Source organism: Bradysia coprophila (genome assembly GCF_014529535.1).
Source record: "Bradysia coprophila strain Holo2 chromosome IV unlocalized genomic scaffold, BU_Bcop_v1 contig_5, whole genome shotgun sequence".
NCBI classification, from domain to species: domain Eukaryota; kingdom Metazoa; phylum Arthropoda; class Insecta; order Diptera; family Sciaridae; genus Bradysia; species Bradysia coprophila.
In genome coordinates this window covers 3,355,079-3,382,369 of record NW_023503374.1, presented here as the reverse complement: position 1 = coordinate 3,382,369, position 27,291 = coordinate 3,355,079, and the positions used below count along the sequence as shown (strand labels likewise).

Sequence of the window (27,291 nt, the reverse complement as noted above, 5' to 3'; positions counted from 1 at the left end):
TTTAACAAAGTATTCACGTCAGATAGATTTCTGATACACTGAGAGTTAACGCTCGCTGTAATAGGTTTGTTCCAAGTTCATTTCGAATTGTCAAATTTCGCCAACAGAAGGGAACTTAACCTCAACTTTCAGACTGACGAACATTTTAACGTAAAATTTACCAAGAAATTTGTTGACATTTAGGTTATGTTCATCTCTTGATGAAATCGTTGTCGTTCGTGTTGTCAAAGTTCGGGCTTACAGGCCGGAAGCTATATTCACGAGGATATTCTTTTCCAGTGATAGTGTTGTGTTTTGGTAGTGATTTGTGTTAGTATGAACAGTTCTAATTTGATTTGCTAATCTGATGTCTTGTTGTAAAATGACTGTAATGTTTTTGTAATCAAAAAACCATAAAAAATCGTAGAAAGTTCCATATTCTTCGTCTTCGTCCACCGATGCTTATTTACTCATAATTCATTTGAATCCTTAAAAGTGTCTATTATCAAAATTATCGTTAGTCATGTCTAAGTCTTTTTAATCTGCCGAGTTTAATTTTCTTGTCAACCTCAGACATTTTCCAAACTTTCAAAATAACTTTCTAATCACACGAACAAAGTTCAAATGTGTCATTTCCTCTGCGTCAAAACTTTGATGCCTCAACCTGTGTTCTAATTAGCTAATCTGTTTTTAATTTCGCTGAAAAATGATTACGTTTTTGCTCTCATTTTATTTACATTCATTATGTAACCACCTACGTTTTCCTACTTCCGTATCGTAAAAAAGGCTTTTCTCATCCTAGAATATATGTAAACAAAATAATCCCTCTCTCTCACTTGCCAAAGAGCATAAGACCCTATAAAATACGATTAGGCCTCGCCCTCTTCTTTTTATCAATAAATTTTGCTCACAGCTACATCTTTATGCTGGTTTACACTCACATGAAACATCAACAAACAACACAGTAGCAAAATATGCAATCAAGTTTTCATGTGTCGTGCCAAAAACAACTCTTACATCGAAAATACAGTAGGAACGTAGGTATTATACGAAAACAAATGTTCGAATAAAGCAAAGATAAACGGACTAAGTAGCAGTTTGTGACATGCTCACGATTGCATTCAAAACGTCTGTGCTGTAGTGGTTCACATTGAATAGCATGGGATCAGAGAGGACAGATTAACGATGGGCCAAGTGATAGTGGGGTAAGAGACGTAAGTCAAGGTCAATTTAGTTAGGTACAGGAACGATAGAGGCGCTCACAGAACTATTTCATCTGATTTTTGTAATTTGAAAAATCCATTGAAAGGCGGAGCTCGTAGCATAAGAGAGCATAAACAGAGTGTTTGCATGAATTTCATACAATGCAATATCATAAACTATAATGTAGTAGGAGAAAGAATAGGCGGGTTTAGATTCCCCTTTCCCTTTCAATTTGAACCAACACATACACGACGCCAGAAAACATTGAATCGAGAATGGTGACGTCACGGATTTTTATTTTCTAATTCAGAAATTGATCGTTAGCTGTTCGGCATCGGTTCGGTATTGCACAATTCTTCTTCGGAGAATTTGGCTCGCGGTCGGTTTAGTTTAACTTTATACGCGAGACGGTGAACTCGTGTTAATGTAATGGAATTATGAGAAGTTTTCATGAAACATTTATAGAGTTCATGTTGTGTATGAGTCCAACAATGTTCTCACCGCGGCCATAACTGTGTGTGACAGTGAATGTGTATATTTTGTTGATTTATTTTGTCGTGGTTAAAGAAAACGATTTTCTAGAAACATTCGGGAAAACAGTGGCTTAAGTATTCACTTCAGCAATAAAATAGTCGTTGTGTTTTATGTGTTTTTAGCTAACCATATTCGGATAAATTGGATTAACCGCAACATAGATCGATACCGCTACAATATAGTACCTATATGTTGTCATATATACAATTATTTGGATACAGTGCCATTCGGATTTCTCTGGACATTTTTTTGTGGATAACCGAACCGGAGGAATCTTGAGTGTTATGAGTGCATTGTGTGCATATTGAAAGATATTTTTTTCGTGTGTTTGACAGCTAGGCGCCTATTTGACTGCTGAGCTGTATTAAATTACAATTTGTTTGTATTGGTTAACATATGTGTATGGATGCGTGATAAGAGAAATCACGTACAATACATTATACAACCCGTGCAACGGTATGCAGCAATATTTTGTTTACAAGTTGTATTGTAATTTGTTTTTGTTGTAAATAAGAAATACGTTTGATGTGTGCGTTCATCATTGATAATGCATCTCTGTGATGCATTTAAAGATTAATGTGCCCGCAATGGAATGTACGTTCGTCCACAATATAATTACAGATTTGAGTGAAATGAAATTGTTTTGTGAAATTTTCAAATAGCCAAATGAAGTGAGATATGAGCACGGATATTGGTGCTCAGTGGGGTCAATTAGGTTGTGGTAATAATAATAACAATAATGACCCACACCAAAGATCTCCATCCTTAACATCATTACCACCATTACCCGATCTAATACCAATACGCAAAGGGCCATCGATTAAAAATGCCAATGAAACGGGGAACAACCTTCAGACAACAAATACGATTGTCCTTCAGGAGCATAACAGCATTGGATCGAATTCCACGAAATCGTTGTGCCAAACCGTTGAAAAAGTTCCTTGGCCTCGGGAAGACTCTCCCATATTCGTGAGTGAATCGGGTTCTGGTGAAAGTAGCAAGTGCGCTGACGATGAGCATTTCGTTGTTGACGATGACGATGACGTCGTCGATGAGCGAAACGACGAACCAGTACAATTTAATGATAGTCAAAATGAAACAACCATTGCTGACGAGTGCGTCGACGCAATAACGTCCAAGTCTCCTTCTCCCTTACCTTATCACTCATCCACAAGTGAATTGTGTCAAATCAATGGTAAAGTTGGGTCACGTGACCGTAAAATAAATGCACAAGAGAGTGAGCGAACTGAGTTATGTTTACCCGCCATAAAAACACGTACTCGTCGTATCAGAGTTCATACCGAATATTTCACATTCGATAGGAGAGTGAAACAAACCAAAAAACGGAAGAATATCAAAAGGAAAGGAATTAGTTTTCACAATAACAAAGCACCGAGGGGAATTTATCGGAAACCAAATAATCAAATAACTTGTAACGAGTCGAGTGAATCGAAGTCTGTGTCGCGAATAAATCCAATTTTTTTGTTTGTGAAGCAAGAAGATACTAGAATCGTGGAGGTACGATGCGAAGATTACGACAAGCGGAATCGAATTCGGTTAACAAAAACGGCAAACGGTTGGCGAGCAATACCACGGACGGACAGTTCGAGTTCGAGAATTTCTTCGCTGTTACCTAAGGTAATTGTAACAAAACGCGAACGGGAAGAGGCTGACGAAGCGGGTCAAGGTTTACATCGAGCAAAATCAGAAAACAGTGACTGGAGGTTGAATCCATTTGCATCCAAAACATGGTCGTTCAAATTAACCAAGGCCGAAAAGTCGCAAGAATCAAATGATCAAAATTCGGACAATAGTAGCAGCCACAAGAAAAAGAAAAAAAAGAAAAAGAAACGGAAAAAAGAACGGAAATTGGCGTTGGATGACGCATTGGAAACACCAAAACAAGAGTGCATAGATCAAATAGCTGACATGACGGAAACTACATTAACCCGGACAGAAACCCCTTCTCTACCTACAACACCATCACTACCACCTACATCAATCTTCGAGGCTACAGACACACCACAAAATCAAGAAGACACTACAGCGCCGACTCTAAATACAGCTACACCACTGAAAACTCTGAGCTTACTTGCAGTCGCACAGCTTCAATATACCAACCATTCCGATGAATGTGGGGAAACGAGGAAATGCGTGGAAAAGACGGCCCCGTCGTCGTTGCACTTTTCAACAACAACAGAAAGTGCACTCGTACATGATAAGGAAATGCATTTGACGAACAGTGATGGACATATGAATGGTGTGGCTGGAAAAATCGAGAAAATAGAGAGGTGTTCCAGCCCGAGTGACGAAGATGCTGAAAATAATATTTTGTGCCCGGATAGTTGTATTGCACCAGTATTTGAGTCTTACAATTCGAAGTCGGTGTGTACGGTTGTGCATTGCATTGATAGTGATAGTGTTCATGAGCATCATTTCGATAATGAAGAAGTGGGTGAATATCATGATTTAATTGAAGGTATACCACACATACAAGTTGCTCATTCCGAAGACATTCTTGATAATTGTGAAAATACTATGACCGGTGCTGAACTATTAGACTCTCTCGTTGAACGACATTGTGAAGATAACCATATATCTGGAGACGAGGATGTGAAACATGCCATTTGTTTATCCGATGATTACAATGACGAGGACGACGTTTTAATGGAGTCTCAACCAGTTGTTGATATTATATCAAGGTTAAGTGATTCGTTGACGGAATCGCCGAAATGCTTGTCCTTTAACGAAGCGGGCGAAATTGAAGGCCTCCACGAATCTCTATTTGAAAATGCTCAAACGGAATTGAATCATACCGATGGATTGCATACGTTTAACCGTTCTGCACTCGAGGAACTTTCTATGACATTAAAAGACTTGGAGAAACGCTCCACACAGCACAACAAGCAGCAAGTGCCATTGACAGTGGTTTCTCCAGATTCGTGTCAGGAGGAGTTACCAAAAGACTTAAGCTTTAAGAAGAGTTGCGATGTTGTCCAAATACGGCCTATATCTCGTGATTCAGATGCAATTCAATCACCGCAGCCATCCGGACTACCTGCAGTTCCACCCTCACCAGATATTCTGCTACATCAAACAAACAAAAACCTAAATCGACCGCTGTTCCTGGAACTTTCATCGCCGTCACCTAAATCGTGCGATCAAAGAAATTCCAACGACAAAGTGTTTATGGATTTGACATCACCCAAACCGAAATCTAGCGAAGGTCGTGTTCAACAGAAGGAACCGTTAGATCTCGGAAAACATCGAAAGTCAGCCAGCCCAACAGTCAGTTGTTCGGAGGAGGTGAAGCGCTATTTGTCCTCATCTGATATTGAGCCATTAGCGAAACGCGTTAAGTCTGAACATTCAGATAAATCATCGACTTCCAGTGATTTATTAATGAATTCAAAAACTAGTCAATTAGTTGAGCTCTTGGCGTCCGGAAAGGATCCAGACCCTTTGACTCAATTGAGATTGCTCGTAAGCAATCCAGAATGGAAGCTACCTGATCCAATATTAGTGCCAAAAGATCGTCTAAATGCGGTTCTGGCATCTCCAGCTCGTGAAATTCCGTTATTGCTGACGACACGACCAGAACTTCGATTACCTGAAGCCTTTGCTTTTCCATCAATTCTGCAAGATCCAGACATATTAGTGATTTCGTTCGCCCAACTTGAATCGATTTTACAGAAGCAGGACGATTTATTGAAGTCGACGAAACAAGCGCAGAGATCAGACAAGAAAATCAATGTGGACAAGCCTCTGGGGTCGCCTCGAGCACGAGAGAAATCTCAAGCAAAATCTTTAAATAACGCGATCGTTCCCGTTGGGTCTTTGCTAGCCAACGGCCTAGCTGGCGATATCGACGCAGCAACAATGGCAGCATTCAATCAAATGTTATGGCTACCTTATTTGGGACAAATGGGTCAACTGAACCCGGAAGTCTTCAAAGCAATGTCCGGCCTGTCCAGTCCCACTATGCCCGATGCTTTGACATATTCAAATCAAAATCGTTTTTCCAATTTCCCGGCACCAACGACACCGATGAACTATGGAAATCCCTTGGAATTTGCAATGTGGCAAGAGGCATTAGCTCAGGCCAATACAGCAAATATGCAACGTGTAATGAAGCTCAATGCTGACAGGGAGGTTCAGAAAAAATCTCAAGAAAACAAACCACAACTTTTGCAGCAAGCCCGCCAAATTCAAAACAATCAAACATATCTACAACAACAACAACATCAACAACAACAACAACATTTGGTAGCGCAACAACAACAACAACAGCATCAACAGCAGCAGCAACAACAACAACAACTACATCAGCAACAGAATCAACAACAAAAACTCAACCATATGATGAATCCGATGAATCAGTTGGCCATGTCATCATTCTTCCCCCCGAACATACCAAATTTGTCAAACAACAATCGCTTCTTCGGCGCTGGTATGCATCGACCCCAGATGCAAATGAATAATGCGTCACAATTCAGTCCGGGTTACGGTCGACATGGCGTAGGCAATGCTGAATCAATGAATCGTTCCTCGCAAATGTGTATGCAACCGCCTTCCCTGTCAAAAACAAATCATTCTACCAATCATTCCATGGCGATGTCGCCCACAAATTCATTTTTCCCTCCACCAATGTCAAATCTGCCGGACTACAATCACAATTCGCGATCAAAGATGCGAAAAGAAAGTCAACAACAGCATCACAACCAAAATATCGGCGACACGAAACCTAGAGTCACTTGCAAGTCTCTGACGAATTTGCTACAACCCGATTTGGTGCACGATCAGTTCAAACATACCAACGATGGTGGCTTGAAAATGTCCAATTTAATGGCCATGCCATCGTTTGACCTAACATCTCCGCCTGTTTCGACGACATGTACCACACCAACCACACCGAAACTTAAAGTGAAGCCCGGATTGCACTTGCTGGATCCATTAGCAATGCAAAGAAGACTACTGAACGGTGATGATGGTTCAGAAGTGGGAAGCACCACCAATGGAATTGAGGAGATGATGATGCCAAATACAAGCCTATACCATCCATTGCTTAAGTGAGTATGAAACCGTTTTATGTTTATCAATCGTTTTAGCTGAGTTTTTGTTTAATTTATCTTTCCATTCAATGGGTCATGATCCCTGCTGAATAGTAGGGATCAACTGTTTATCAGACAATTCGTTTTTGTCAAACAATTTGTTATTTAGCTTCCGGCTCATTTTTGAAATGTTTATCTGAATTGCAATCGGCTTTTATGTCGAACCGGAAGAACAATTACTAAAAAAAATACAACATAAACCGGACACCACATAAGCAACACTTAATAAAGCAATGATTTTTTTAGCATTCATAAATTGATACCGAAAAAAACTTCTCCTTTTCTATCAATTATACACACTGGTTTTGCTCTTTGTTTACAAATCGTTTTCAGTTTTATACACCTCATACGTTTTCCCACACACAAAGCAATATTACATTTCAGACACACACCATACAGAGAGAAGTTTTTTGTTTTTTGTAATTCCAAATGCAATGGGCAAAGATAAAGCTGTAGAGTGACGGTGTGTGAATGTAGACGTTTCGAATTGCTTCAATTGAGTAATATGGAGACTTCCGAGTCGTAAAAAAATGTTAGAATAATAATTAAAACTTTGAATGAATAATTCGGATTTGTTTTTTCTCGGAAAGTTCTCTTTGAAGTGAAACACTGAACAATCATGGACACGAATCTTTTACTTCCTTTGTTCAATTGATTGACGCAAAATCTTTGCCTTCATTAATTTTAACAAAAACTTTACTATAAAGGACCACAAAATTGCTAGATGGTGGATCGTTATTTCTGTCGTCGCTGTCGACAACAGATGTCTCTGAGGTTAATATGATGATATTAATGAATTTATTATTATTTCAATTGTGTATAATATGCTTCAATTAGCTAATGCATTTACAATCGATTTTGAAAATTAAGCCCTGCAGTTTATCGTTTCTTTATTTGCATTTCTCAGGATGATAAAGAATTCCATATCTACCTACACAGTTCAGTAGAAGCTCCCTATCGTACTGTTTTCTTGAATTTTTGACGGACGTCGTTACATTTGGTTTCTTACACGATCTTTAAACTTCGAATTTTGTAGATTTTCTTAAGAATAGCGATTTCCGAGTTGCAAACTTGAGGCTAAGAACAAACGAGCAATTTTGCGTTGCTCAGATCGACAATTATGCTGCATTTTCTTTTGTTTAGCCTAATGTTCAGCATAATTGTCCTCCTTAGCAACGCAAAATTGATCGATTGATTTGATTCTTGCTGACCTTAATTAATCGTAATATATAAAATTTACAACTGGAATAATAATTCCATAGCAAAGGAAAAATCATTGAATTTTTGAAGGTCGTTTAACCGGTAAATGACAAAAAAATCCCGGGAAATGGTAAACCGGTTAACCGGGTTTTCCCGGTTACAATCCCTAGCTTCAATACACACTGTGTATTACACTGACAAAGTTCAGTGTTTGCAGGCAACAGTGCTGGTAAATAAGTTGCTTCATTCGACATCAAAAACAACAGGCAAGAGATAGTGGATTTGAGTCCAGAGAGTGGTAGTAGTAAACCAATTTATGGGGACGATAATTACGTCCAAGGATAGATAAATAGCAAATAATATTATTCAAAATTCGAGTCACACAGAACAGAAAAGTAAAATCATGTGACTCTCATCACACCATGAATGAGTGAATGGGTGAATGTCGCTCGCTCCGTTTTAGTACAAATAACCAGAAACTGGTTTCCTTTAGTTAAAGCTCAAATGACAAAATTATATAACGATTAAATCAACGCACTTCAAGCAAAAGTGATCATAGTCGACAGCTGCCATAGAGTACTATTTTGTATGAAATTGTTTTTTACAGCTATATGACACACTGTCAAGTTTCAGTACCCTATTTAGAGTACCACTCATGCTTAAAGTGCGTTGATTAAATCTGTTACTTCGGTTGTTTAAAGAGTTTGATATGAAATCTTTCACTTCGTCGTTGACAGATGGAACAGCCACTTTCGAAAACACTTTCCAAAATTACTCCATTCATCCTATACACGTCATGTAAAATTTACAGTCTAATCTTCGAAGCATTGCTGGAAAGACAAAGATCAAATGATGTTTTTGGGAAATGGATATCCAAACTTTGCTGACATTGGTCAGAATTTGTTCTATTCATTTATTATCAAAGTGAAGCACAGACGCGCTGACTTTTCTCCGACTTGTTTTTTTTTTTTTTTTAATTTCACTTTATTATTGTCCCTTTTTCTAAGTGTGGAACACAATCAACCAGCAATGTTGGGGGCAAAGATTTATATCGTGACCAAAATTTTACGTTTCATTTTTCCTTTTTTGCTCCTAAGTAATCTGACGTTTTTCCTCACTGTACCTAAGAACGAAAGGTTCAAGATTTTAGTACTGCTGACTGGTTTCCTTCATTATGTTCCTCAGGAGCAAGAATGTCGTTCGTAACTCGTAATGAAATTGTTCGTCGGGGGCATTTGCCTCGGCTACCCGTGGAGGTCGGCGCGCCTGGTGAAGTAAAGACTGGTCGCATACGGTGCAGTCAGAAATTGATTTCTCACAAATAAGGCTCGGTCAATTTGTTGCTAAATGTTATTCCATTCGTCAACGGATTGACTTTCAAAATTTATTTTTTGTTCCTAGTAACATAGTATACTCTTATGAGGTATAAGGTCTGCAAGATAATGGATTATTTATTCAAAACAATGTCCACAGAACTGCTAGAGGCTTTTACAGTGTGGTCTTCTTCTTCTTCTTTTTCAGCCTGTTTCTATCCACTGCTGGACGTAGGCCTCCCTAATTCTCCTCCATTCCAAACGATCCGTTGCCACTTGTTGCCAATTTGTGCCTGCAATTCTCTTTATACAATTTTTCCTTATCTCTGGTGATCTACCTCTAGGTAGTGTTTTAAGTGGTCTCCAGTTCATGATTTTTCTGGTCCAATGTTCGTCCGTCCTTCTTGCAATATGTCCTGCCCAGCTCCACTTTAAAGATGCTATTCTTTCCATGACGTCAACGACTTTTGTTTGTTGTCGGATCAATAGATTTGTCATTCTATCTCTGAGCGTAATTCCAAGCATACTCCACAGTGTGGTAAATGATCCCAAATTCATTGAAAACATTATTTAAACAGACGTAAATTGAACGGTATGCTGCCCAAGCTACCGTACTATATCGGAATCAGGTGTATATAATAAGCCATTGCATAAATTTTAGGAAATTTAAAATTTATTGAGCATACTAATCGTGATATAATGAAAAGGTTTAACACGCTTTCCGTCACCAAATCATGAATCACACTGCATGAACAGTCATGAACAAATCAGTCAATAAATTTCTGGTGCATCAACAGCGCTAATCCATTATCCATTACCAAATAGTTCTACGATAAGAATGTTTATGAACCTTGAATCACCTCTAAGTTTTTTTTGTTGTTGTGAAAAACAATAGAACTCATTTGATAAACAAAATACTCCATCGAAATAAAAATAATCCCATTCATTAGTACCATTCGTCTCTCTTCCACACATTTTCTCTGTCACTCACGTTTCAGTTTAGAACCGATTGTTGTGTATAGTCAAACACACTTGTACAAACTATGGGTAGACTAGTGTTTTTATGAAACTCATACTCGACATGCACTCTTTTCAACATTTTACGCAAATATTTTCGTTCAGAGCGAATTTTGTAATTTTTTAAGTTTTTTGCAAAAACTAATTGTTTGAGTGGAGATTTACGACTTCACGTTTAAAATGAATTTGTTAGTTCAACACAATGTAAGCTTTTGCTTCTTTGTCATTTTAATTTTCTTATTATAAACGTTAGAGTCCATAAACTATTGCAAAAATATACCAGCTAGCAACGTCTAATATATGCCTTTTACTCTTTTATTTTATGATTTAATATCTGTAAAGCCCAACGTATACGTATCCATTGGAAATGTTAATCGTCAGCGAATTTGAATAAAACGAAACTTCAATCATTAATTCAAATGCAACATATTCCGTACGATCGGTTTTCGTTTTATTGTTAACTTTCACATTATTTATTGGGATGATTGCTATACGAAAGACTTTGAATCGAACAAATGAATTGGACATATTATAGATATGTAATGCTGATGTCAATGGAGAAACGTTTCAAGAAAAAAAAATTGTTGTCTGGTGTCGATGTGTGCTTGAATTTGTTGCAGACTCTATTTTTCTCTCGTATGGCGCACATATTCAATTTCCATAATAAAAATTGATCTGAAAAGGTCAAATTTCTATTCCAGGGTTAAATTACATTTCATATTTGCAAAGATACAAACGTGGATCTGTTTTCAAATTCTTATTTTTTTATTGTTCTGCGATAAGAGCGAGGATACGTATCTTTTGCAGCTCTGTTTTACTTCATTTTTTTTTTGGTAGCATTGTCAATTCACTTAAGTCAACAATTTTCTTAATTAACAAATTGTACTCAGATGGTAGTGGGATAAGAAATGTTATGTTTGAACGTTCCTAAATGAAATATTTAATTAAACTGCGACGTCAAACTAAGCATTCAATTTTGCATTATCAGATACTCAACAACTCAACAGAATCGCTGTATGTAATGACGACAACGGGTTATTGTTTTGATTCAAAACTTTTGAATCGCCTGTAAGAAAGAGTCAGATAGTCATTCATGGATATTTCGTTTAACTTTTACAGACTGCAAACGAATCACCAGTAACAGTCGGAACATTCGGTTGCTTCTTTTGATCTTAGCATTTTCAAGTAATTGACGCAAAATCTGTTACTTCATTTGTTGAAACATTCATTTTGCTTTATCTGACCACACAGCCAGAATTCGTCGATTATTATTTTTGCTTGTTGTTGGTAACAGATTGTTTAGATGGTGCAAAATATTGTTGTTTAACAATTTTTCGCCATTCGTAGTAAACTGTAAAACTTCGGGAACTCAAGGCACTTTGCTTCGCTAAATAGCTAAATAGCAACGCAAATAGCTGAAAGTAATGATTATTCCGTACCACTACTTATAATTGGTAGAATGTGATAATTTACATAACTAGGAAGAATATTCGTAAAAATAAACTGGAGGTCACACTCGAAAACTTTGATATTAATCTTTCAATCAACACCAACTTAATCGAAGTCCGGAAGAGTGTAGACGTTTTGAAACATCCTTTGTCGACCAAATGATGACACGACACGTTTGTGCAATAAAACATTTTAAATGCAACAATCTCGGTTATTTCGGCGCGCAAATTTTCCATAACAATAATTTTTTTGTTGTTCGTTAACAAACTGATGTTATTTGCAGAATTAGTCAGTCTTTTTTATTGCGCAATTCGATACATACACTTGATCAATATATTCAATTGCAAAGTTTGCCAAAAAAAACTCGTTTTTGCGCGAGTTTTTAGTTCCTTCAATTGATAAAGAAAAAATTCAAATTTTGAATAATAATTTTAGAATTCACTCTAACAAAGCACCCAGCATGGTAATTGAATATTTGGTGTGTCAAAATATTACTCTATTTAATGCCATGAATACCATCATAGTACAAGTACATTCCTAAACCACCCACTGAATAGAACGTTGTTTTGTCACTGTTCTTGAGGTTCTCAGTTGTTAAAATGAAAGTGCTATGTTCATTGGTTTTCCTACTCATACGCAGGGTCAGACTGGCTTTAAACTCCTTTGTCGAAAAATTATAAATTTTCATTCAATAATCCAAATGTCCCTTCGAGTCGCCCGAAGTCACAGTATGGTCAGTCTGGGCCTGATCATACACGATCGTATGTGACATGGACAGCCATGTTAAATTAATCTTCTTAGATGGGTCGGTTGTACATTTGCTTCAGCTGTTTTCCAGCTGATCCACACATACAATCAAAACTGCTTATACAAAAGCTGCTACAGCTAAAGAAACGCGCGGACTTTTTTTGACACAGCAACAAATTCTGTTACCATGCTAGGTGCGTTGACTCTAAACAATAATTATAAAATCGTCTAGCTTCGACATTTTGTCATAGCATTACGTCGCTGCGCTCCTTCAACCATTTAAAATGCACGTAGAACTTTTATCAAATTTCATTGACAAAGCCTAAAACCCATTCCTTGTAAATTTTTGATATAGCGATGATGTGTAGGTTATATACACTGTTCTCCTCTGTACCTGATTAAGTCATTCAGTTTTTTTTTTCGCCTAACATTTTTGCTCTTTGTTCGTTTTGCGTACCTATGTTTATCGCCAAGGTTGTATATATGGTGTGTGTAAATAAAATAAAAAAATTCGCAGAAAATTGCTAGATTTACCGACAACTATATCAGTAGCCCCGACGATAATGTGATATTTTGGTTGCGATTTTTATTTTTTTCGACAATTCGTTAGATTAGAAGCGTTCACAGATTTTTTTTTTTATAAACCGATCTTAATTGGGTGTACCTGCACTTGATTGAACCATTGTTGCAGTTTCATCTCGCCGAACATAAATCAGATGTTATTAACATTTTTATAGCGTGGCTGTTGTTAGTGCACGAACGATTATTTCTCTGGTTTTTTTGTTCTTTAAAAAAAGCATTTTTGAAACAAAACAAAATGAACATTAAACTCCCATTATAATGTCTGCATTACACATTAAATTATTTATTTTTTCATTTATATACATTTCTTTATTGTGTTTTCCATTCATATATTCAGTGTAGAGTGGATTTTATATGTAGATACATTTTAACCAGACTCACCACACACTTTAATGCTCGAACAGACATATATAACTATTGTATATACGTGATGTCGGATCGGTATTATATATGGATGTATAATGCTTCGTTGTGCCTGTGAGATGTTTCGCAACACATTACGAATATTATTAAAAGTGCAGATAGTTTTGATTTTCATGAAGATTACGGTCATTTTATCGAACCCAAAACGGCTACCAGACCTCGATTACGATAATGGGTTTTTTGATCGTTTTTTGTTTGAGACGTTTGAGTATAAAACATTTTTATTTGTGGGAACTCTGAGACTTAAAATCATATTTGTTTGTGTGAGTGGATCAGCTGAAAAAGCGATTAAACTTATTTCAAAGTCGCCGACTCTATATGAACAATAAATATTTTGATACATGTGAAAATTGTCAACCCGGGGCGATGCCGAGGTTTGACATGTTGGAATTTCACGGATTCCAATCCGGACTTCTAATAAAACTCAGATGTTCACACTTTGAACGTCTCTTAGAGAGTGACTTGATCTATGAACGAAGCATCGTATTTATACATAATTCTGAGTCTACTACGTTGATACTCATTTCATTAGGCTACTATTCTAGTGTGTCTCCTCGTGTGTTCGACTTGAACGAGGTATATTAATTGTATAACTCCACTCAATTCATATAACTCGTACGTGAATCCAATACTAGCCATCTTGACCACCTTTGTCATCTTGACCACCTTTGTCATCTTGACCACCTTTGTCATCTTGACCACCTTTGTCATCTTGACCACCTTTGTCATCTTGACCACCTTTGTCATCTTGACCACATTTTTCATCTTGACCACCTTTGTCATCTTGACCATCGTGTGCCATCTTGACCATTGTGTGCTATTTTGACCATTGTGTGCTATTTTGACCTCCTCCTCAGACGAAACGACCGCCATACTTGGAGTCTCCATCACCGCTCTCATAGCACCAACCAGCACCACAAATTTCCGCAGAACACACAACAACCACAATTCAATCATAGCGAGTATTACTGACACCCATTCCAGTGTAAACTGGCGTTGTAGATTAATTTCCACAGTTCAATGTGTCTGGGCCCATAACCTGTTGGAATTCCACGGATTCCAATCCGGACTTCTAATAAAACTCAGATGTTTACACTTTGAACGTTTATTAGAGAGTGACTTGTTTTATGAACAAAGCATCGTATTTATACCTAATTCTGAGTCTACTATGTTGATATTCATTTCATTAGGCTACTATTCTAGTGTGTCTCCTCGAGTGTTCGACTTGAACGAGTTATATTAATTGTATAACTCCAACACGACCACACATCGTATGCGCAAAATTCCAGTTTAGAAACAAGTTTATCAACAAGATTTTTACTAGCTAGTGTTGAAATATCTCGACTTCGTCGCTTGTTTCCCACGTCGTTTAGGAAAAACGTTTAGGAATAACGCTACAAAAGCATTTTAGCATGAGCTAACAAAATAGCTTTTATATGTACTTTAGCAATTTTACACAGTCATCGACTAAATATTTATATTCAAACAAAATTCTTTTAGAAACGACGAATCATCTGTTATCGACGACAACGACACAAAGGAGTAATCGGCTTCGGATAATGATCTTTACATTACAAAATGTATGTCAAAACGAATGAAGTAGAAGATTTTTGTATCAACCACTAATCGATACTTTAAACAAAATAAGTAACAGATTTAGTGGTTGTAATCCCATAATTATATCGTTTACGACGTAAACACATTTTTCTGAGCTCTTTTTCCACAATTTCTGTGATATATTCATGCGACCTAACTGAATAAATTTTGTGGAAAAATGGACGAAATTGTCGCAACTGTCAAATAAAGTTAGAAATTTCTCTATCGAAAAATTGCGATTGCTGCATATGCCAATGAAAACTAGGACACTAAAACACGTTTTCAATGTCTCGTTTGTTTTCAGCATAAATGCAAGACAAGATTCATTCACCTAATTCGTTGTTAGATTCGTTTTGCTCAGTTGAATTCTAGGTGAAAAATGGTCAAAACCTTAAAGAGTTGAGACCAAATTTCCTAAAAAAATGGCTCATTGTTCATTCAGAAATAAATCAGTGAACCAGTCAACCATATGATGATCTTCATTAATAAAAGAGATCCAGTTCTGGTTGTAGTTTCGAACATTTCTTTTTTTTGCATGTCGTTGAAATGGACGTATACACGAGCAGCGTGTAATTGTATGAAAACTTGCGCTAATACCACATTCTTACATGTAAACTATTATAGATGTTAAAGTACAACATACACTCACCTTCTTCACTTTTTGAAATAAAATAAAAAAATCGTAAAGAAAAACCGTGAGACTTCGTCTTTATGACATTGAAAAAAAAAAGATTTAAATTGTTGTGCGTTGACATTTTTCTGTGCTGTTGGCTCGATGTTAATAAGTTCCAATGCTGGTTTATAAATGATGGGAACATCGGTAAACATTATTTCTTGTCCGAGCACATGTACACAATTATTTGATTCAATTAAATATGGAAAAATTTGTGTATCTTTGTTGGAGGGCCCCTATTAAGAGTATATTTATAATGATACACCAAATTTACTCTCGTAAAAAATAAATTATTATCGATTCAATCAGCGATAAATTTCCCACAAAGTGTATATGTACATCTACAACACAAGAGAAGCTAGCATATGTTCGACTAATTTTTTGTTAGTTCTAATTAAAGTCGACTTTTCAACTTTTCACACACCAATAAAAGTACTGACCTACTTTCCTGTCGATATATGATTTATCTTTAAAACAATTTTTTTTTTTCTCGTTACTATCTAAACCGAGCAAGGTGAATCAAAATTTATCATAAAATGTAGAAATGCAAGAGAAACGCGATGTTTTCTAAATTATGCTTCGGAAAAAAAGAGGCGAACCATTCAGACTTGAGTTAATAAATATTTTTTTCACAAACACGTTTTTCGTTTGCTCTTTCCGATGTGATGAACTACTTTCTAGTTGTTTATAAATACACATTGAAGACATTAAGAGAGGAAAAAAAACTTATTTCGGCTGCTGCCAATATAATTTGACCTAAAATGTCTACATATTTTAACGAATCTCTCTACACTTTTCAACTGAAGTGCATCGAAACAGATAAAAAAAACCGAATCGATTGAATCGATTTGACTTATTTAAGTTTAACCACACAAGTCCCATTCTTTGAATAATTGATAAGCCGTCCGACGACATACCGAAAACGAAAAGTTTTTCGTCGACGACGCTACAAAATGTTATACATGACGGGAGCTCAATTATAAATTAATTTTTTTTAAAAATTAAATTAACCTATGACCTTAAACTAAATGTTCCAAATATCATGGCCAAATAATTACTATTTTTAGGTCAATGACATTCTCTCGTATTATAACTGTTTCATACACTTGCATCATCATTTATTTATGATGGTTGTTAAGAGATTAAAATAAAAAATATTACTCTGGTCTATGATCGTCGTATATTAAACATCAAAATCTCCTCCTAAACATTAAATTTCAATTAATTTTTCAGATGTTATGTTTGGAATAATGTGGAATATATATTCCAACTGAGCTGGGTTTTGGTTAAAAGTTTTTTTTTTCTTTTTCTTTGAAAAACTCAGAATTCTACTTTGTAAGACTGCCTGTGAAATGAAACATTTATTTGGCAAAATTACCATACTTCGTATCGCACTGAAAAGTTTATCTCGAGGGGTAAACAGCACCTGAAAATAGTGTGAACTTCCGCAGTATAGAGGTGATTATCGGGTTCCGGCAGTGATTTCTTGCCACTGATTTTCTAGATTGTTCATGCTTGCAGGAGATGTTCAAGTTTGAAATGTTGGTAAACGTTCTGTGGCGCAGTACGTCACTGAAAACAATTTTCTATCCGAAGTAGTTTACCCCTCGCTTAATCTATGTAAATAATCTCACGAAATTCCATCGTTTTACATTTCCGATTTTCTGCATGCATATCTACATTAAATATCCCATTTTCATCGGGAAATCGTGTCTGAATCAGATTAGTCGATAGATTTTCAACTCTCAAATAACTTTCGAGAAAGCACAATGAACTGAAAAAAGTTTTGCGATCAGAAAACTCTACCGTTTTTTCGTAAGTACTGTCTGAATTAGAGGCTATGAATAATTTATTGTGCACTTGAACTCAATCGGTAACCCAATTTTCTGGTTGCCCGGCCTTGTTTCTCGAATCATTAAACGAAACTAATTTCGAGACTTATTCATAAATTCACCATTTGGAGATGATTGTGCTGGGTTATTTTATGAGCTCTCATCAAGAAAATATTTCGGAATTTTTAATTTTTACAGCTCCGATTTTATTGCTTTCTTATCGTGTTGGGTTTTTATCATCACTTCGATCCGGAATTCAAGTGTCTTATTTTTCGTTGCAGTGTTGTGTGTATATAATTTTGGTGTGGTGGAACGATATGTGGTCATTGATTTCCTTTTGAAGACATGTTGAAAGTATTCTCACCAATAAATTTCGGAAATGTTTTTACAAATTCAAATACTCTGTCGAATTTCAAGTTTCTATCTGTTCAATAGAAACCCCAAGTCGTCACCATTATTTTTGGTATCGAGTATCGAGATTTTACTTGTTTTCTTAGATGTAATTCCTGTTGTTATTTTCGTCCTAAGTACCTCTATGGTGTACTGTATCCGAACATGGGCAAGTTTAAGGTTCCACTGATGTCATGCCATTGTTCTGGCTATAAAATTTCCTCATTTATTCCCAAACAAACTTTGTAGATTTTTCCGAACGTGAAAACCAATTTTAAGTTTGTTTTTACATTTTTTTTACTGGCTACCTCCCAAATTAAATATTTTGAGACCAGTAGGAGCAGAACTTAAAAAAAAAAATAGCAAAAGAAACACCCTACAGTCGGTGACTTACAAATGAGTGACGCATTTAGTTTCAGCTGATCCACTCATACAAACAAATGTGCTAATACGCCGTATTAAATACGTGGTAATGGTAAAACCGGTTTAAAGACGTAAAACCATATTTATTTGTATAAGTGGATCAGCTGAAAAATATCTGAAACGAAATACGTCACTTATTTCAAAGTCGGTGACTGTAATTGAGTATAGTTGTAATTATGTAAATTATGTCTCATTTGTTACAACGACGTCAATAATAATCGATTAGCTTTGTCTTTTGCGATGATATGGGAAAATAATGTTTAAATAATTGAAGTAATAGATTTTGTATCAATTTTTTTGTCAATGTTTAGACGAAAGAAGAGGAATACATGCGGGAGTATAGTTGACGTCTGAGCAATGTTAATTTACATTTTCGTTCAATTTTAATAGCTACCTCCACTGACTCTTTATACGAAACCTCGGTTGGCCTGTTGAGGCGCCACAGTTTTTTTTCAGTACTTCATTCTTTGCGCTCTATTTTCGTGTGATATAACTTCACTCTGGTAAAATATCCTTGAATTGTTATAGCTTTGTGAAGTTGGTTCACAAAAAAATAGGGAACCAACATTAGTCATTTTATGAACTTAAGTCTCCAAACAGAATTTCCCTATAAATGACCCGAAACTACAAAAATCAACTCTCCCCCAACTAAACGAATTAATTGTGGCTCCATTGTTTCTTACTAAAAAAAACACGTAACAGGTTAACATGACAGTGGAATGAAAAAAAGAAGTGCATTTGTCTTCTTTCTTGGCAGACTACTCTCTGGTAAAGCTTGATTTCCACTCAACAAAAAAGTACTCCGCGTGAGAGACAAAATTGATTATTTTTTTTTCAATTTTTGCTTTGTTTACTTGACAGCTTGCTCTCTCACGGCTCTTTCTCTCTCTCTCTCTCTCTTGGAGTACTTTTTGTTGAGTAGAAACCATACTTAATATTTACAAGAAAACAGAAGACCGCTGCATCGATTTTGTCATACAAAGAAAAATTTCCATTCATTAGGTTTATCTTGGCGACATCATTAAATTAAGAAATTTATTATTTCGCAGAACGGAAAATTTTCTTAAAGTGAACTGAATCACCCTACCAGCCTATATACAATTTAATAAATAATTTACTTAATGATCAGAAAATTTTACTGAGTAATCGAATTAATGTGTGTACAGCACATACGTACGTACATAATACGAACTTTATATGTACCTAATATCTAAGTGAAGTGCTAAAAAGAGACTAACTTTTCCGAATATATACAGAAATTGTAGAACTTAAATGCATATAGCACACCGCGTAGATGGAATAGCAGCATTTATTTCCGAAATTATTTTCTAATGAATACTTAATTGCCCGTTCCATTAGACCTCTTTTTTTATTGTAAGTTACTTGAACATTAAATTACATCAATGAGGGTATAGGGTAGGGTTTCTAACGTATTGTGTAGTGGTGGTGTGTCTATTTGTCCGACATCATACATGTGGGAACGAGTTACCGTATAATCGGTAGGGCGAGTATGTCAATCAGATGTCGAACGATGATGCTCATCGTTCTCTCAAACAACGAGGTTAAATGTAATTAGTCGTGGGCGAAACGTAGAAAGGACAACACTTGTATTTCACATCACTGTGAATCAAATAAATAATTGTTCATTTTATGGAATCGGTTGGCGTTTTTATTCAACTAGAACTTCATCGTTTCCTATATGGGGGCTCAACCGGCCAGTGATCAGTATGGAATATAAGTGTTGAAAAGCGGAAAAACATAATTACGTTGCGGAAAGTAAAGCCAGACTCAAAAATTTGTGCAAAGAGTTCAGGTGAAACGGTGTTTTCACGCTGAACAAAAGACGTAAAGAATTTAGGTGGAAACGTTGCCTCCATGCTAAATAAAAAGGACGAATTGAACAGTAAAGTGTTATAGTACCTGAAAATTCATACAACGCAAAGTGAAAAGACGAAAAAAGATACGAAGGACAACTTTCGAGAAGGCTTTTGTTACGAGCGCGTGGTTTGTTCAGAGACAATAGACGCAGCACACACATCAGTACAGCAGACGATCGTTCGAGTGTGTTTCATACATTGGGTGAGAAGAGCAATAAACGGATCGAACGTACATGCACTGTTAGACAAATATTAGGCGTGTCAGCGAAATGGAATGCTAAACTGCTACGAATTGAAATAAAACCGAGCGAATTTGGATCGAAGTCAAGAGTGGTCGAATCAATGATGGTCGAATCAATGATGGTCGAATCAATGATGGTCGAATCAATGATGGTCGAATTAATGATGGTCGAATCAATGATGGTCGAATCAATGATGGTCGAATCAATGATGGTTGAAGCAATGATGGTCGAATCAACGATGGTCGAGTCAAAGATGGTCGAGTCAAAGATGGTCGAGTCAAAGATGGTCGAGGCAAAGATGGTCGAGTCAAAGATGGGCGAATCAATGATGGTCCGAGTTCATGAGAGGCAGTATATCAAGCGCAGTGGATTGCCGAAAGTCCGAAAATCTGAACATTTGAGGGCAAATGTTTTGTTAAGGGGGGTTGTGTGGGAACGAGTTACCGTATAATCGGTAGGGCGAGTATGTCAATCAGATGTCGAACGATGATGCTCATCGTTCTCTCAAACAACGAGGTTAAATGTAATTAGTCGTGGGCGAAACGTAGAAAGGACAACACTTGTATTTCACATCACTGTGAATCAAATAAATAATTGTTCATTTTATGGAATCGGTTGGCGTTTTTATTCAACTAGAACTTCATCGTTTCCTATATACATTTATTAAATGGTTTCTCTATAATTTGAGACGTCATTGACCAAGATAAATTATACATTTTACTTTAATTGTCCGAAGACGTGTCACATTACACCGCGTATTATTGTAGTACGATACCCACCATACACATACTCCATTGATGGTATACCCTACACTCTAATTACTTCATTTCCATAAAGTAAATTAAATATTTTACTGCATGTAAAAGGACAAATTTAACAACAGAGAACAATGGTCTGCTATCCTACAACCCCAAATTTTCAAAAATACGTGTCTGTGGTTTTATGTGTGTGGCTACATATACAATATAGCACATGAACGTATCAGGTACATTTATTCATGTCCATTCCATATATCGGTTTGGTGGCAAAAGAAAGTCATTTACTTATGTCCCTTTATTATCACAGATACCCTCGCATTGTCGCATAACCATAATACACATTTCAGGCATGACAGTCCACATGTCCACAAACGAAAATCACGAAAAACCCCAAAAATCATACATGCGAGTGATGTAATATTTTTCGTCAGGGGTTGGTTTAAGAAGACCGTAATTCAGTGTATTCAGCAGTTTTTCTTCAAAGTGTTGAAAAAGCATTTTGTTGGCTGTTGTTTTCGGGTCCAGTAATTTTTGAATTTAATGGAATTTGTCAGTTTTCATAAAAATAAGAGATAGGTTACAATTACCATCCCCGCAACGAATAAATTCATTAGGACATTAAGGTACTGCATAACACTGTTTACTATTATGAGTTTTATCCGATTAATCTTGGTTAGACATTCTCACTTTGAAGTGCCAATTTTTAAAATTCGTTTCTATTCCCTGCGGTAAAATTCATTCAACTTTAAAATCAGATTTTATACGAGATTTCGCTTGCTCTCGACGGTAACTTTTGGATATTATTTATATAGGAAAGCAATATACCTTCCTCCGCCATACACCTCATATATTTTAAAGTTTTTTTTTTATTACCGCAAGGGTGTTCCTTGGAGACGTCAAATTGGGGTAAATTTTGAGAGAGAAAAGAAATACACTTTATGGCAATGCACATGCTGCTCTTTTTTTTAATAAATAAACTTCTGCATTTTGTTGAATAAAACATTATAAATTGACTGAAACGCAAAAATTTATTGCCTTAAAAAACAAACAAAACTCATTAGAACGAACACACGTTTACAATTTCGAAATGTAACACTCAACATTGCAACACGGACGGCTATATGTTGCATAACAAATTCATAATCGTTTCAATTTTGAAACTAAATACTTTTCTCTTCATGCACCGAGCCAGTAATAACCTTTGAAGGTTGCTTCATAATACAAATTTGTTTTTTTTTTATGGGAATAAGAACATGCATTTGCACACATTATATATCAACAAAATGAATAAAAAACTTTTAAATCGTCTAAGGTTGTTAAATAGTTAAAAAAAAATAAATATCGAAGCACATTTTGAGTTGTCACACATTGTATTAATGCGAGGTCTGAAATTATTATTTGTGAAAAGCTTCGTGAGCTCTATTCTAATTTTAAAAATTTGAATATTGTAACTGACTCTATTCTTTTTAATTTATTAATTGCTTAATTGCCCTATTGTGTTCGTAATTTAGCTACAAATACTCGTCTACCAATTTACTTCCCTTGTTTATTTTGAAACAAAGACGTCTACAAAGTAAAATTTCTAAGAATTAAATGAGCTAAACTCAGAGAAACTCAAAGTTGGAAAGAAAAACTTGGTTTTTCTCAGTTTAAATTTTGACAGACGTCAATTATCCTATCGGATCTATGACTTCATTTTGATTTAATTATTTTTATGAGATTGATTTCAAATCTTTTACTTCCTTTTTTAAACGTGATTTTTCTATATAAGACTGCGTTGGCCGGAGATTGTTATATATGCGTGAAGTCGGTTGTTGATAGCAGATGATAGGTTTCAATTATTGGTTGCGAATCTGTGAAATTTGGCTTATGATCAGAAGATTGCGGATGAAAAAAAAAACGGTTCACCAGAAATAAATGGTTGACAGGATGACATAAGTCATTCGACTGCATTCTCAGCTTTTCTCACTGTAAAGTTATTAACGAATTTTCAAAGAATTTCTGCGCTACTCCTAATTTTTCAAAGAAACAAACGCCAAGGATATCGTCATTGTATCATTAAACATTTTGTTTCGATTTTGTAAATGCTCAGTTACGCATGGATCCATACTTTCAGATGATAGTAGTTGCACATATTGAGTTCGTCTGCGTCAAGCAAAGTATATAAGCCCTTAGCGGATCTAATCAGAGAAATTACGGATCCAGACTTTCAGGTGGATTCATTTTTGTAATGTTGTTATCATCATGTTTTCTTGACGCAAACGAATTCAATATGCAACATAACGAAACTAAATTCACCGGAAAATAGGGATCCGTGAGTAAATGCGCATTTGCATTCACTTCAGTGTTTATATACTTTGGCGGCAAGTTGCAGCTAGTGGTGAAGTTAGTTCGATCAAGATATATAAACATACTGAAGGTAACGCAGACCCTCAGGCAATAGCAAGAAATACACAAAGTATATAAACACTGAAGGTATCGCAGACCCTCAGGGAATAGCAAGAAATACGGATCCCGACTTTCGGGTGAATATAAGATTTATTATGTTGCATCTCTGATGTTTGGCGTAATAATGTTGTCAGAACTGCGTTGCTCAGTATAAAATTTTCTATGTTGAGTATTGAGCTGCGTGAGATGCAACCTAACAAAGTGAATTTTTCTCGATTTTACTTGTGTCCAACGTTATGAAAATTATATTCTACCGAAAGTAGGGATCCGCGTGTTATTGCGGACTTGCGTTACCTTCAATATGTTTATTTACCTTGAATTCGATTCCATACGAACTGAGCAGTTGCAACAACATTACTCACGCGAAAATATGACGATGGCAACATTACAAAAATTAATTCATCTGAAAGTCGGAATCCGTAATTTCTCTGATCCACTGACGGTCTGGATTACCTTCCTTAGTGTCCAATACATATGGTTTTCAGTAGAGAAGAAACCTATTCAGACCTCTCCGCTTATTATTTTGTTTGACTTTGTCAATAACAGATGAATAGAAACGTACTTTCGTTCGATTACCTTTTCTCTTTCTTGCTTTGAATTATCAGTTAGCATGTTATATTACCGTTTATTGAGATAAATGATTATTTCCGAAGCTCTTTCCACTCTGCAAAGATCGTTTTTACATACCAAACAAACTAGTAAACACTTACGTGCTCCATATACGAATATTGATACAGATGTTTATCATGAATGCAACTATGTCGTCTGGTCTCACGTAAACCGATTAATTATTATTTCTCGAACATTCATTCCAATCCTTTCTTATTGCTACCAGAAACAATTAGTCTAATGAAAGACGTCCCATACTAAATGATTTTTCCATTATTTCCAATTTTAGCACCCAAAAGAGCTACACCAACAGTCCGTGGCAATGGACAACCGTAACCGCAACGGGCGAATGACATCCGGAGGCTCGAAAAGAGCCGCCGTCAAGTGGAACATATCTTCCGAACAATATGCATCCATCAATGAATGGTAAACCATCTGGAAATCAGCCAGGAAATTGCGTACCACCGAGACCTCCCTTCGGGTATAATTATAGAAATTACTAATCAGATTTAACGAAATTAATTAGTTAAATGAATGGGTACAGAGAGAGAGAGCGAGAGCGATTAAGGAATGAAATACCGAAATAATTATGCCACATTGTTCGATGTAATAACAATTTATTAAACAAAACAGAAAAAGTACACCGAAGATGAATGGATTAAATTTCCAGGTAGAAGAGAGACAGAGAGAGAAGAGACGCGAATTTATTTCTTAGATAAAAAGTTGTTCATTTTAAATTCCACTTGAGTTGATATATCAAATATGTTCGGTGAATAAAATAATAATATTGAGAAGCAATGCAGTGTACCAAAAATATTCGTTTATTAAAACACAAAAAAAGAGAAAAAATAGCGAATTGAATGTGGTGGGGTTTATTTTCATAAAAAAATGTTTTTGTTTTAGGTAGAGAAAATTGTTACGAACAGAAAAATTCTATGTCTTCAAAAAATATTTGCGTTATGTGTAGCAAAAATAACATGAATGTGAACAGAATAGCGGAAAATTAAACAAAAAAAAAAGAAAAACCAAAACCCTGAACATAAGAAACTATTTCCATATTTTATAAGAAGCAGGGGGATAATATCAATGCCTTCTCCTCGTATAAGTAAAATAACTACTCATGTGTGTATGTGTATAAATGCTAATACAATCCAACCAAAATGGAATGTTCTATCCCCAGAAAAATCGAGAAATCTTAGCGCTTCACATCCACTAATATATCAACCAAAAAAAGAAAAAAAAACAGCAAGAAATCCGAAAACGTCTTGGAAGAAAATTTCATAAAATTTATTGATTTTTCTTATACGTATTTGTTTGAATTGTTCGGCTCATATCCATCGTATGTTTTGGTTGTAAGTTTTTCGCTACGTACATACGAACGATGCGCGCGCATTATATACCATGAACCATATACATACAGATATATAGCATGTATAAAGCATATATAACAGTGATGGAGTAAATGAAATTAAAAAAAAAAAACAAGGCATCAGAACAGTCGGAGCGTTTGCTGCGACTGAGCCCCGTACGACCTGTAATCCTATTGGGTAAGTGACCCTAATTCGTCCAACCCTAATACGTCTATAACCCTCTCGTGCGTCTGTTACCAAAATGCTTCCGTAACCCGATTGCGTCTTTGACATTATTGTCCACCTAGTCAAGTTGGGCATGGTCAAATTTACTGAAAGTGTTCATTTTTAAAATTGCGCAATTACGAAAGCTCGTTCAAAGTACCTCTCAAATAAAACCAACAATTTACGACATTATTTTAAAAACCCAAACAATTTTGACAACTTTCCATTCGGTATTGAATTACCTCACAAATGAAACAAAATCTAGCAAAATCGGATGAGAAATACTCGATCTATGTGCAAAATACACTTACGGCCGAGTAGCGGACTTAGTCCAAGGGTCCTTTGAAACGTTTTTTATTCGGTATTCGGTATTGAATTAGACCTCAAATGATACAAAAGCTAATTAAATCGGATTCGATTTACTCGATTTATGTGCAAAAAACACTTAGGACCGAGTAGCGGAGTTCAAGAACCTAATTCTAGAAATTTTTCCACAGCACGCTACTTAGTGTGCAGGTACATCTCAGATTTTACAAAAAATGGCGAAAACGGATGAATTTCACTTCATTTTTACCGATTTATATTGATTTTAATAAAATCCAATATGGCCGTCGGTAGTCATTTTGTTAGTAAACCGGAAATAGTAGTAACGCTTTGCGTCAATACCTTTTCGTCAATACCATTCAAACAAGAAAATATTAATGAAATACAGCCAAAATTTACTGCGGTGATTGGCAAAAAACACCACGTACACTGTACGGCCGAGTAGCCGGATATGAGCTCACTCCAAGGGACATAGCTAACGCTCCGATGAACCGAATTTAAAAAACTTTTTTTCCTGATTGGTCGAAATCCGGTCAAATTTGGCCGACCTACAAGCAAAAACTGCTTTACGCCCTGTACCTGGTTCACATCAAGGGCGCTAACTCACGGTTATCCATTTTTCAAAAACGTTTTTTTGGCGATCGGTATTGTAAATACCTTTCATTTGACGTATCATTCACAACTGTAGCGTTTAAATGTCATCTTCAAAAACCATAGCTCGGGACCCAAAATCGCCCATCTTCGAACTTAGCCTATCTTTTGACATTACCAAGCGGGAAAAAAGAATTTTCAAAAAGGTTGTGAAAAAGATTCAAGTTATATGGGTCACGGACGGACGGACGGACTATTTTTTTTATTGTGGATTCGTTATCTATGAACATAGGCAAATGCATTGCCCTTACCGTCGGCTTCCAATTCAACATTTTACAAACGGCATATTATTCTTATAAGCCCCCAGTAATTCGTACGGGGCTAAAAAGTTCGTAA

At 36.0% G+C, this 27,291-nt stretch overlaps 1 protein-coding gene across 1 annotated transcript; it reads left to right on the top strand.

The window, feature by feature from the left end:
- The first annotated feature begins 1,572 nt into the window (after positions 1-1,572).
- LOC119071710 lies at positions 1,573-25,562 on the top strand. Its single transcript, XM_037176704.1, has 2 exons — positions 1,573-6,785; positions 24,696-25,562. The coding sequence occupies exons 1-2, from the start codon at positions 2,395-2,397 to the stop codon at positions 24,757-24,759; spliced, it is 4,455 nt and encodes a 1,484-aa protein (XP_037032599.1). The 5' UTR covers positions 1,573-2,394; the 3' UTR covers positions 24,760-25,562.
- Positions 25,563-27,291: the final 1,729 nt, after the last annotated feature.